Raw genomic sequence first — 13,846 nt, forward strand, 5'->3', positions numbered from 1 at the left:
TTTTTTTCTCCCGTTCTCTTCCTTCTGTCTCCTTCTCTTCCCTTTCTCCCCCACCCAGTCTCCCTGATACTCATATGACAGAGACGGAAATATTGAACTGCAGAGATATCAATACAGGGGAGGGGGACCCAAGCAACCCTACTTAATCAGTAGGAGGCAAAACATAAATGACAGCCACGTTTTTACAGTTGGCTGAGCCGAAATCCTGGTATGGAGCCTGAAGGATTTGGCCGGGCAGCGGAAAGCGGCAGGGGCAGCTATGTGTCCTTGCTGGTTTCCTCAGAGGGTTTGTCACTGTCCTTTACTCATCCCTCACCACTGCTTGGTCACACCCTTCACCATCCACCCCGGGATTTCACCAGCCATTTCTTATCTTCTCACAGTCTACACTGTTGTGGACGTCTCTGTTATGAGGGTCTTAACAGTTTTTACTGATGGCCTATTGGGTTCAGAGCCCCTGGGGAGCATGTTAAAGGAGTAAACAGTTACAGTTCTTGCCTTCAGGAACCATCAGTTTCATGAGCTACTTGTGGTGTTTAAGGTCTTAAGTGCCAGCACTGGGGTAGATACAAGATAATCAGCTCTATTAGAGATTAGGGAATTAGAGAAGCAGCGTGGCTCAGTGGAAAGAGCATGGGCTTTGGAGTCAGAGGTCAGGGGTTCAAATCCCAGCTCCGCCAGTTGTCAGCTGTGTGACTTTGGACAAATCACGTAACTTCTCTGTGCCTCAGTTACCTCATCTGTAAAATGGGAATTAAGACTGTGAGCCCCCCATGGGACAACCTGATCACCTTGTAACCTCCCCAGCACTTAGAACAGTGCTTTGCACATAGTAAGCGCTTAATAAATGCCATCATTATTATTATTATCTAGCACCGGTTTCAGTCCCCCTCTGTTTTCAAGCATGCTCAAGTCTCCTCCACAATGAAAAAATCTCCTGGATCCCACTGCACCTTTCAGCACTCTCTGTTCCTGTCCCTGTCCAAATTCCTTTAAAGGGTTGTATATACCTCCTGCTTCCTCTTCCTCTCCTCCATCTCCCTTCTTGGCCCACTTCAATCAGACCTCCACCGAGACTGCCCCCTCCAAGCTTACCAATTCCCTTCTCATAGCCAAGTCCAACAACCACTATTATCCGATCATATTTGACCTATTGATGGCTAGCTCTGACACCTGGGTCACTCCAGTCTCCTGGAAATGCTGTCCATCTTGGATTTATCAACAGAGTTGCCTCCTGGTTCTCTACCTTGGTGACTGCTCCTCCGTTCCTTTTGCTGGCTCCTCTTCTGCCTCTCACCTCTTGGCTGGGCCCCCTCCTGTTCTTATTTCGCTGTCTTGAGGAGCTCATCCAATTCCATAGCTTCAGTTACCTCGTCTCTGCAGAGGGCTTCCCTGTTCTACCCCGCCTCTCTCCTCTGTACTGTTGCATTTCCTTTTGCCTCCAGGACATCCCCACGTGAATGTCCCGTTGGCCCCTTGGGTTCAGCATGTCTAAAACCGAACTCCTCATCATCCCTCTCATAGCCATTGGAACATTTCCATCCCTACTGACAATGCCACCACCATCACCATCTTGCAAAGCCCTCAAATGTGGTGTTCTCCTTTACTCCTTGCCCTTTCTCAACTCTCCCATTGGTCTGTCGCTACGTCTTTTGGGTTTTTCTTCCAGGGTATTTCCCAGATCCACTCCTTCCAAGCAACCATCATATTGCCTTATCTGGATTTTAGTCTGCTATGGTCAGCCTCCTCACTGGTGGTCTTTCATTTTCAAGTGTCTTCCTTCCCCAAACCATACTCATTTAACTTGCTATATGTGTCATTTTCCTTCAGTGTTGTAGGACGCCTCATCTCCCCACTCTTCAGTCTTCAAAGGTTTATCATTCCTCTCTGCATCCAATAGAAACCTGTATCAAAAGCTCTTCATCATCTCCCTCCCTTTTATCTACTCTCTTCTCCCAAGACATCCCAATTTTCACTCTGTGTTCCCCATAAGTCAGTCTATTCCCTGGGCCTTATTTTCATTTCTTCCCCCTCAGATCACTTGCTCCTGCCCTTCCTCCTGCCTGACATTCCCAGCTGTCCACGTTTTCAAAGCCCTTTTGAAGTCCCACCTCCATCAGGAGATATTTCCTGATAAACTTTTGTTCTCCCAATTACCACCTCAGTATTTTTGCTCACTTCTGCCCTTAGACACTCTCAACTATCCATAACACTTTTGCATATATGGACTCACTCTGTTATTTAAACACTTATTTATTCCCATGTCCACCTTTTCATTCTCTTCGTCCTACAATGATGACAGAGGTATTCGTTAGGAGCTTACTATGTGTCAAGCACTGTTCTATCTGTTCTCCTGTCTATAATTTCTTTTGGGTCTAGCTCCCCTATTGGATTGTAAGCTCTTTGAGGGCAGAGTTTATGTCTTTAAACTCCATTGGGCTCTCCCAAACACTCAGTACAGTGCTTGCATGCGGTGAGCTCCCAATAAATCTGTTGATGTATTTACTGAGAGCAGACTCCTGTTTTACAGATGAGGAAATAGAGACTGAGAGAAGTTAACCGAGTGGCCCACGGTCACATAGCAAAACAGTGGCAAAGCTGTGACTCCATCTCATGCTGTTTGCACTAAGCCACGCTGCCTCCCAATTGGGAAGGATTTAGTTATAAATTGAGTAGGAGTATTGGAGTCTCTGGGTGGGGAGATGTATGGATCGGGGCGGGGCAGGGAGAAGGTGATGGGGTAGGGTTTTTGCTAATGACAGGTTTGGGGGATAATATATGACTGCTTGGCTTTGGCATCTGAATTTCTTGGATTTGCAATAATTTGTTTTGGTTTCCTGGATTAGGCCAGCACAGGGATGAGTGAGGAGAATGCACTAGGGAAGCTATATTGATGATAGAAAGAAATAGAGTCATGCCCTACCTCATTGTCCTTCCCCCGCCGCCCCCCCCCCCCCAAAAAAAAAAAAATGAGCCATGGTGCTTCCTTCAGCCTGTTGTTTGGGAGATAAAAGTGGAATTTAATGTCCATCATGGGCCTCCATTCATTATCTACTGGAGCCATTTCCTAGGAAACTTTCCAACATTGACAAAGCTTCCTGGTCGATTGAGTAGGTGTTCACTGTCACAGAGTTTGGGAAAAACAAGTGTCTTTGAGCAGAATACCGCAAGCCCCTATTCAGAACATTATTCTTTAGAAGTGGCTACTTACCACCTGCTTACTTTCTTTCCCTTCTCGCCAAAGAAAGGTGGGTTTTGGTCTTTCCTCTACATTTGGGTGAGTAAACCAATGGGCAGCAAGTGACTGCATGGAGAATAACTGAAGGGCAAGGGCCCTTCCCACATCCACTACAGGCAGATTTTAAAAAGGCAGAGAAAACACCTAGAGGAGTCAAGAGTGAAGGATTTGAAATGTATCAGGAGACACGCAACACTGCAGTGAATTGAATTTTTCAAATACTCTATACTATTTGAACCTTTTATTAGTTATTCAGGACTTCTTATGGTTAATAGTGGTACCTACCGTGCCAAACGCTGTGCTAGGCTGCTGGGATAGCTATATAGATCACAGTTCCTTTCCCTCACGGGACTCAAAATCTAAGAGGTCTGGAGAGGCAGGTGGTTATCCTCATTTAACTTCTATGTAAACTGAGACCCAGAGAGCCTAAGTATTGTGCTCAGTGTCACAGAGGATTCCAGGGGCAGAGCTGGGCTTAGAACCCAGATCTCCTGACTCCCGGGCCTGGGCTTTTTCCACTAGACCCTACCACCTCACCTTTATTCTTAATTATTCTTATTCTTAGACTGTGAGCCCACTGTTGGGTAGGGACTGTCTCTATGTGATGCCAATTTGTACTTCCCAAGCGCTTAGTACAGTGCTCTGCACATAGTAAGCGCTCAATAAATACGATTGATTGATTGATTAATTGCGGCTTTGCTGTCCGTCAGATCAGATAATTTGGTATGTGATTATTGTGTCCAAGTACCTTTCCTTGAAATGGGTCTAGGAAAATTAGTTATGATTTTGGGGTGTCTTTTGCGGGAAGCAGAAGCCCTATGCTGAACAAGGGGGCATCTTTAAATTGCACTAACTGAGCATTCTGGAACTTCTGGGCTGCCTTAAAACCACAAACGGGTGCCATCAACTTGGAAATGGGCAACAGTGAGGCTCTAGGCTCCATGGTTTTTTAGCCCAACTTGGGCAGAAGAAAGAAGCTGCTGTTCTGTTTCTCATTTAATTGCCTAAGCTGTAAAGCCTCATTTTCCAATAACTGAGCCGCAGACCTACTAGTGCTGGCTAACTCCGCCTCCCGTTCGGACGCAAAATGGAGAGATCATCAGCTCCAGTGGAGCTCTGGCCGAAGCCACACGGACCATTTCAATTAGGGCCAGTGAAGCTCAGAGTGCTTCTCTTGGTAGGCTGCCACCTCATTCCTTTCCTGGCAGCAGAACGAAGGAGAAGGGCCAGTGAGAAGTCCTGGCCCGTCTGGGGAGGTGATGGAGCAGGAGGATTTCAGCGGGCGGAGGAATCCTTCCTCCTCCTGTCCTTTGGCTCCCGAGCCGATTGCGGCCAACAATCGCCACTTCGGACAAGTCTGGCTTTTGAAAGGGAGCTGTCGTTTTGGTGGAAGTAAGCTAGTTGAGCCACCTAGAGAGAGCACTTTCTGAAATCGGTCCTCGGAGAGACCCACTGACCCGCTGGTCCTGGGAGAGTAACTTTTATCGTGTGCCGAGGAGCTGCATTGTTAATGGGATTCAGCACATTTAATGGAATTCCTTCTTGGAGAGCAGCAGCCTGGGTCCTGCCACACTGAGCCCTTGGACCTTGGATGGCTAATTACGAAAGTATCTGATTAAGACCCTACTTTTAGCCTCACCCACGTTCAGCCTATTCATGAGGACAAGCCCATTTGTGATTTCCTACTTTCCGGGACTTTGGGGACTCTAAAAGGAACGGTCAGAATACGGTATTGGACTTTCCCAAGCGCGTAATACTCAGTAAGCACTCAATAAATAGGATTGAATGAATGAATGGATGAAACAGGGAGAGAAGAAAGAGGGCTGTGTCTGTCCCAAACCTGATCAGATTTTTCTTTGGAACGGCCCAACCTCTAAGTTCAAGGAAGAGTGGCTTATTGGGCCAAAACAGTTGGATTGGGTGTCAAGTCAGTGATAGCAGTGACCTGCGTTCTAATCCTGGCTCTGCCACTTGGCCGCTGTGGAACGTTGGGCAAATCGCTTCACGTCTGGGCCTCAGTTTTCTCATCTGTAAAATGGACTAAGACTCTGAGCCACATGTGGGACAGAAACTGTGTCCAACCCCAAAAGCTTGTATCTACCCCAGCAGTTAGTACTTGGCACATAGTAAGTCCTTAACAGATACCAATAAAAAGTAGTATTTATTAAGGACATGCTACGGGCCAAGCGTTGTGGTAAATACAAGGTAATTAGATCAGACAGGGTCCCTGACCAACAAAAGGACTCCCACAGTTGGGTGGGTGGTTAGACAGAAGCAATTACAAACAGCAGCCGACCATGATTCAAAATAACAATGTTAAATAAAGCAGCTAGGCAGTTTCTCCCTCGCCCCACCATTCAACAGGCAGTTCCTCGGTGCCTCCCTGGCATTCTAAGAGTTCTCCAAACAAAGGAGGTGGCTTATGACCCACTTAATTGGACAGTCCCCCCGCCTCCCCCAAACCCCAGAGCCATCAGTTCTCCTAGGAACTCCAGGCCGTGTCACCATTAGCCCCGTCCCTCCCTGGCTCCTTCAGAGAGTGGGTTGTGGCCACGGCCGAGTGACCAGTCTGGCGTTCAGAGCTCCCAATCTTTCCCCAGCCCCCGGGCCAAACTGAGAACGGGTTTGAAGTCCCACGGACTGATCCGCAGCTCTCGGCACTTACCAGCCAGCTCCAAGAATATCATCCTATTTGCTTTTCTAGTGGTAGATTTTTTTATTTATTTAAAAAAAAAACAAAACTGGTGACTAGACCAGAAGCCATTGTCAGCTGTGGGGATTTCTTTTCATTTGCTTTCCTTCCCCTTTTCTTTCAGCAGCCCTTGGTCAGAAGCACGGCCTTCACCTCCTCCCGGGGCTGAGCAGCGACAGTGACGTTGAGTGTGATACCGAAAACGAAGAGCAGGAGGAGAACACTACTTGTGATGGATTCAACGACTCTTTTACAGGACAACCCCCAGGAGAAGGTAGAGCAGAGATACTATTCCTTGGCTCAGTGTGACTAACTGTTGTGTGGATATTTCTCAGTGTTTCTCCCATGTGGCACCTGTTCCTGTGGGTGAAGACCTTTGAGCCTCTGAGCTGAAGTCCCTCAGCATCACGTACCTGACCTGAACTTGCAAAACGGGTTTCAAATGTATCTTTTCTGAGCAGAGACTTTTGGCCTGGTGAGGTGTCTTTTTCAAAGCCAAGATCACCTAGTACAGTAATGAGATAGCTGTAGCTGAAACTGTTTCCTGCTGAGGTTTAGAATCCCCACCACCTGAGTCTTCTAGGTTGAACTGTAGGGAACAAACAGAGGGTGGGGTGGAAGATGATGGGGAATTCTCTCTCTAAGCCTTAGGAGTGACCACAGCATCATTCCTGAATAGAGTGAAAGTAAATATGCCCCTAATGCCTCTAATGTCCTAAATTAAACTCACTCTAGTGTCTGGAAATTTACCTTTTAAATAACAGTCTGGACATTTCTTCAATAACATGGTAGTTTGGATCAGAGTAGCCGTTTCCTAGGCCTGCCGGGGCCTCTGTTTACAAGTGCTTTGGCTAATTTAAACAAAACGGCCCCAATTAAGGGATCAAGGCTCATCACGCTATGTGTTCCTTGCCTTTTAATTAGATTAAAGCCTTTCTCTGGCTCCATTTCATTCTTAAAACATGAACAATCAGTTTTAACTCAAAATAGCCTACTTCTTCCTTCTTATCTTTTTTTTCTTCTCCCCCTCATGGTATTGAGCACTTCCTGTATGCCAGGCACTGTCTGAAGCCCTGGGGTCGATAAGAGCTAATCTAGTCGGACGCAGTCCATGTCCCACACGGGGCTCACAGTTTTCATCCCCATTTTACAGATTAGGGAACTGAGGCCCAGAGAAGTTGACACTTGCCTAGAGTCACACAGCAGAGAAGTGGCGGAGCCTGGATTAGAACTCTGACTCTATCCACTAGGCCTCGCTACTTCTTCTCTTAAAACGTCTGTTAAATATGTACTAAATCACAGGCCATACATTTCATAAATATGCATGTGTGTATATATATATATATATATATATATATATATATATATATATATATATATATATATGATGGTGGATTTATTTTTGCAGGGACCACCTTAGCCTGAGATATTGGAATGCAGCCCCTACAGTCCCTGCATTAATCCGGCCCAGATGGCAGTTGCATTCTTGAGACTCCTTTTTTAGTAAAAGCGTTGTGGCCAACCATTGTTTCAGTGGTAGATAAGGAGTTAGGGGTAGGGCTGGATTGGATTAGTGCCCCATCATAGTACTCCCCCTTGACCTTGACTTCATGGCTGCCGCTTGGCCGTTATGAGGATAGTGCCGTAAATAAAACTCCCTTAAATGGACCACCGCGAGGCAGCGTGCACTCTTAAAAGAGGGCACCGCTGCTTTAAAATGTGGGAAATGGTTACCCCGAGAGAGGAGTCTGCAGGCTTCACCCCAGGGGGCTGGAGTTAGGGGTTGTTGCATTAAAATTCCCTGTTGCCGCTGGTGCCACCGCAGCTTCACCCGCTTCTTCCTCCTCCTTAGTTAGTCCACCGCAGAGAATATATTTTTCCTGGTGGTGTGACTTTGCTTTCAAATAGAAACTTCTTTACGGGGTGGCTGGGCCTTTTAATAGAGGTTAGAGAAGGCGGAGGTAGCTCGTTTTTATTTATTTTATTTTTATTTTTTTATGGCATTTATTAAGCGCTTACTATGTGCAAAGCACTGTTCTAAGCGCTGAGGAGGGTACAAGGTGATCAGGTTGTCCCATGTGGGGCTCACAGTCTTCATCCCCCTTTTACAGATGAGGCATCTGAGCCGCAGAGAAGTGACTTGCCCAAAGTCACACAGCTGACAAGTGGCGGAGCCGGGATTTGAACCCATGACCTCTGACTCCAAAGCCCGGGCTCTTTCCGCTGAGCCACGTTTTGCTACTCCAGTCTCCGCTTTCACTTGGAGTAAGCTTTGGGGAGGTGGTGAAATGTCAAAAGGCAACCTTGAGGTGAAGGGAGGTGGAGTGGAGGGAATGAGGGAGATAAGGAAACACTGGTGAGGTACCCTAGGGTGTACCTCGTCTCTCATGACTTTCGGAACCTGAAAGATCCAATAATCAGTAAATTGTAGCGCCTTCTGTGTGGGGGATACCTTACTGACCACTTGGGAGAATCAGTAGAGTAAAAGACCTGTTCCCTGCTCTCGAAGAGTTTATAGTCTTGGCGGAGATATACGAAAGTGATTTGCCGAGAAGAGGAAAAGGTGAATGGAAAAATGGGCAGGCGGAAAAAACCCAGTGCTTAATTACGTACGTGTTTAAGAACACGGTTAAAAATAAAAGGAAGAATCTGTCAAGGAGGAGGTGGATTTTCAGGAGGGCTTTTGAGAATGGTAAGTGTCGCGGTTTGGCTGATCTAAAGCTGGGGGATTTCCAGAAAAGAGACAAGATGTGAGTAAGGGATCAGAGGCGGGAGAGTCAAAAATGAGGCCCAGCGATTGTTCCGGTCCCCAGCCCCACAGTACTTCTGTAGATGTCCTTCTCCTCTGCCATTTCCCTCCCCTATCTCTAATGTCTTGTGTCTGGCTCTCCCTGCAGCCTGTTGGATCCTTTTTGCAAAACAATATTTAAGCGCCTACTGTGTTCCAAGCACTGTACTAAGCGCTGGGGTAGGTGCACGATAATCGGGTTGGACAGAGTCCCTGTCCCACGTGGGGCTCACAGTCTTAATCCCCATTTTTCAGATGAGGTCATTGAAGGACACTGACTTCTTTATGGGACAGGATTATGTCTACCCAATCTATTATATTGTAGTGTCCAAGCGCTTAGTAAAGTGCTCTGCACACAGTAAGTGCTCAGTAAATACCATTGATTGATGGAGAAGTGGAAGAGGAGGACTGTTGAGTAAGGGGGCGTTCCATAAAGCCAGTGGTCAAGAGTTTCTACTTGATGAGGACAAGAACGGGCAACCGCTAGAGATTTTTGATGAGTGGAAAGAAGTGTGCGGAATGATATTTTAGAAAAATGATTCGGGCTGCGGAGTGTCACGTGGCTCGAAAGAGGGTGAGACTGAAGGCAGGGAGTCCTGCAAGGAGCTTGAGAGAAAAGCCTACCCTGGATAGAGGCCAAGGGGTGGATCAAGGAAACATGGAGAAAAATATGGGCAGGATTTCGCAACAGACTGAATGCGTCAGGTGAAAGAGGGTGTCGAGGAGACTGCCAAAGTTGCGGCCTTCTGGAACGGGGAAAAGTACCACCCTCCGGGTAGGGCTTAAGTGAGATGGGAATGGATTTGGGCAGAAGATTGTCGTATTTATTGAGTGCTTACTGCATGCACAGCACTGTACTAAGCACTTGGAAGAGTACAATACAACAGTAGACCCATTCCCTGCCCACAGCGAGTTTAGTCTATATGGGGAGATAGATTTGGAATTCCTTCCCTTCACACATCAGAGAGGCCACTGTTCTCCCTACATTCAAATCCCTCCTTAAATGCCACCATTTCCAGCAATCTTTCACCAGTCAATTTCCCAACCCAGTAAACCATATCCTCTCTCTCTAGCTATCTCTGCTATTTAGAAAAGCATTTGCATCCTCTCTGGCACTCATGCCTACATGTCCACTTTATTTTTGACCACTCTCTGTTTTTATGTTTGTCTCCCCCTTTGTACAGTGTAAGCAGAGGGGTCTAGTGGATAGAGGCCGGGCCTGGGATTCAGAGGACCTGGGTTCTAATCCCAGCTCCACTACTTCAATCAATCAATCAATCAATCGTATTTATTGAGCGCTTACTATGTGCAGAGCACTGTACTAAGCGCTTGGGAAGTACAAATTGGCATCACATAGAGACAGTCCCTACCCAACAGTGGGCTCACAGTCTAAAAGGGGGAGACAGAGAACAGAACCAAACATACCAACAAAATAAAATAAGTAGGATAGAAGTGTACAAGTAAAATAAATAAATAAATAAATAAATAGAGTAATAAATATGTACAACCATATATACATATATACAGGTGCTGTGGGGAAGGGAGGGAGGTAAGACGGGGGGATGGAGAGGGGGACGAGGGGGAGAGGAAAGAAGGGGCTTGTCTGCCGTGTGACCATGGGCAAGTCACTTCACTTCTCTGGGCCTCTGTTACCTCATCTGGAAAATGGGGATTGAGGCTGAACCCCATGTGGGATGTGACTTGCGCCCAACCTCATTAGCTTGTATCTACCCCAGTGCTTGGCACATAGCAGTCGCTTAACAAATATCGATTTGGGGGTGGGGGGGGGAAGAGAAAGGAAGAAACAAAACTCCTTGTGGGTGGGGAACGTGTCACTTTGTAATTTTATGCGGCGTGAGCATCAAACCCAGTGCCCTGCCCCAAATCAGGTACCCAGTATATGTGGCTGCTATTACTAGGCTTATTCTTCCTTGCCCTTTGTTCAGGTCATGTATTACTGGATGGCAGATATGCCTTTTTTAAAAAATACAACACAGTTAATTGTTCTGTAAGGAAAATCTTTCTCTTTAAAAAAGAAATCACCAAACCAAAATAACTCTAATTTCCTTTTTTTGCGGTTGTTCTTAGATGCATGTTCTGTGTTTCCCGAAGGCAATCAAATAGGCCCTGAAGACCTCAGCTTTGCCCCTGAAGAGACTAATGGAAGGTAATTGCCAAATCCAGGGCATCGACTTTCTCTCAGTTGTCCTGACTCTGCAGTGCACTGTAGAAGCTGCTGAAGTTTTTCATCATAAACAGAAACCTGGATTTGACCTTTTTTTGCTGCCTGATCTCCTACTGCAAAGTCATGCCTGAAACTGTTACAAGTGGCGCGTAGGACAGTACATTTGAAAGTGTGAATTTGGCAAGAGTTCTACAGTATAATGAATAACATAATAGTACTATAGCTTAATAAATGTAGTAGCTGCATTCCCCAAATGCAGCCTGTGTAGAACTAGAGAGAACTATTCCCTGGTGATTTTACCCAGATTTTCCTCACTTGCTCAGTGCATGCAACTCATTCATCTGCTCACCATTGGTGCTCTTCAGCCTCCTAGATTCCTGAAAGATCTGTGTTTAGCGGATCCAGTGTAACACATTAGTAGTTAATTAACACGAGCTGGAATCCACCCATAATGACGAGGTTCCTCATGAGCATATTCTCTTAAACTAAAGGCTCTTCTTTGGAAGAAATGGACAGCTATTAAACGGGTCCCCTCCTCCCCGCCCCCCGCCGCGGCTCTCCCCACGGGACCCCTTGAGTGTGACTGATTTTTGCTTCTCACAGTCTAGAACTGAGTAAAGAAAAATCACTCGGGAGCTTTTCCACAGCCTCTTTTAAACTGGGCGATGAAGTAGGCAAACTTGAGGAGGTTCTGTTTCGAGCCACGTGACACTTGCAGGTAAACTCCTATGCTTACGTAATGGCCAACAGTAGGGCAGTCAAACTTCCATCGCATTCCGTCTTTCCACCTCAATATTCCTTGAGCTACCCTGGTTGTGAAAGCTCCCCGCCCCCCTTTATTTTTAATAGCTTTTTCTGTATTTAAGTTTCTGTGTGTTTAAAGGTTCAAAAATGTCCATGAATGATTCGCATGAGAACTAAGTAGTAGCTTGGGTGTTTTCTTCCTGTATTTTGTGCGTTTTGGACCAGTTCAGGGAGAAACCGTTCGCCAAACCTGCTGTTCTACTACAATGTGTTTCGGGCTGCTACACTTGTTTGTGAAAGCTACACTGTAAGTCAGTTGAGTGAGAAATACTGAACAAGCACGGATACCAAGAGTCTCTACGTGTCCATCTTGTACTTAACGAAAGCCGTTCGCATATCCACGTGTTGGGCTCCTAATGTGAAAGTGCTGTCATCCATGGTTTATTTTTTGTTTGAAACAGTTTGCACTTTTTTGTTAATAAAACGATTTTGGGAAAATAGAGCGCAGTGGTTATTGAAGTGGAAAAGTCAGCTTGTCCTCTGATCTCGGTGGGCATTTTGGTTCTCGCCACAGTTTGTGCGCCCTGGGAAAGGGTAGGAAAGGGCAAGGTTTAGCTATAGCACCTCTAGGATGAATTTTCCAAGACCATGGGAATAATCCAGACTGTCAGTTCATACTTGCTTTAATGTTGCTTTGATTCTTGAGATGGGTGTGACCTGTATTCTACATTACAGCTTTCCTTTTCCATGTAGTTCTCCTCCAAGCCAGTACATGTTGATATTTGGCAATCTTTGGTTTACGGAAGATTTGAGTTTATGCGCAGATAAGGGATCTTAGGTGAGCAGTCTCTTTTGAATTTCCCTGCCCATGGCTCCCTTCCCTGAAAAAAAAATGATCAGAATATCTAGGTTGAGAAGCTGATTTAGAAGCCACTTGTCTGCCTTCATAGAAACCAAAGATCAAATGTGAATGGCCCAACGAAGCCACTCATTGCTGTTGGACAATTTCTCATTTGCTCTCCCCGCTTGGAAGCGCAGCACATTAAGGAGGGAGGACTGTGCACTTTTTTGTGTGTGATTTTTGTGACTTGGTGTTGGGGAGCGGAGGTGCAAAAAAAACCATTTGACAAAGCAAGTAATCTTGTATATGTGGGTCTGTCCTCAGTTTTTATTTTAACAGGTAGCTGAAGGTGAGGCACAAAAGAGGGAAGAGTTGTTCTGTTATCCAGTATATGGCTTAGTAAAGTGCTCTGCACACCGCAAGCGCTTAATACAATTGAATGAAAGGGATTCACGAGCTGTATTTAGTAACAACGGTGCCTCAGCCATTAGGCCATGTTAACGTTTCCTCATTCTCACCCCTTAACAGCCCGAACCTTCCTTTGCCGTCGATGTCTGCATTCTGTCTGTGTTCTCTCTAGGTCAAAACCCTAGATCCAGCAGGATGGCAGGCAGGGGAATAGTGTGGAAACTCAAGCGAGGTCTGCAAGCAGGTGAAAAGAGGAGCCTATCGGCCGAGTTGTTCGTAAGTGTTAAATTTTCAGGGAAATCTAGAGACAGTTTTCTTTGGAGAAAAATCAAAGGACAGAGAAGTTTTGGGGACTCAGCTTACCGCATCTTTAAAGACTGCAAGTCTGATGTTACGTAGAAGAATGAAGCTGCATAAAAGAGAATTACTTAATGTTGGGTATCCTGATAGTGAATTGTAATCGTCCTATCCCTCATTTTCGAGTCGACTTTGGAAGAGGAGGAGGGCAGGCTCCATCCGGTAGTCAGTTGGAAGGCTAAAGGCTGGTAACCTGACTAGGCGGAAAGCATGCGCTTTCAGTTCTGGTCTCAGGTTATTCTGTTTAAGCTGATTCCCACCCGGCAGTTTATGCGAGGCAGTGCTTCACTTTCTAAGCCGCTGCTTTTGGGCGGTCAGATCCTGTCCCTGCACTTGGCGGCGTTGAAATGCTTTCTGCCCGACTGACTCTCTATTTCACACCGTACACTTAAGAATAGGTTTTGCCGTGCTGTTAATAGCACTTAATGGTTTTGCCACTGGAAAGGGCTTTCAAAACTGCTTCTTGGTGCCCCGTCTTTCCTATGACTCCACTTGAAGACGGCAACGCCTCTCGATTGTTGCATACTAGGTTGGTCTGCCTCCCTCCCTCCTCTATGTTCCATTCCTCTGCAGTGTCAGTCGATTTATTATTT

General features: G+C 46.1%; 1 protein-coding gene across 3 annotated transcripts in view; it reads left to right on the plus strand.

Moving 5' to 3' along the window:
* TRIM37 (tripartite motif containing 37) overlaps positions 1 to 13,096 on the plus strand; it is a 63,452-nt gene extending 50,356 nt beyond the window's left edge. Inside the window, exons 23-25 of one of the 3 annotated variants that reach the window (XM_038758763.1) lie at positions 6,055 to 6,204; positions 10,807 to 10,885; positions 13,069 to 13,096. In XM_038758763.1, coding sequence (XP_038614691.1) covers positions 6,055 to 6,204; positions 10,807 to 10,885; positions 13,069 to 13,081 — 242 coding nt within the window. In that variant the 3' untranslated portion in view covers positions 13,082 to 13,096. Of the gene's footprint in view, positions 1 to 6,054; positions 6,205 to 10,806; positions 10,886 to 11,506; positions 12,148 to 13,068 lie in introns of those variants that run through there. The other 2 variants (XM_038758761.1, XM_038758762.1) reach the window with 2 other exon arrangements.
* Positions 13,097 to 13,846: the final 750 nt, after the last annotated feature.

The sequence above is a fragment of the Tachyglossus aculeatus genome, chromosome 17 (genome assembly GCF_015852505.1).
Source record: "Tachyglossus aculeatus isolate mTacAcu1 chromosome 17, mTacAcu1.pri, whole genome shotgun sequence".
Classification (NCBI taxonomy): domain Eukaryota; kingdom Metazoa; phylum Chordata; class Mammalia; order Monotremata; family Tachyglossidae; genus Tachyglossus; species Tachyglossus aculeatus.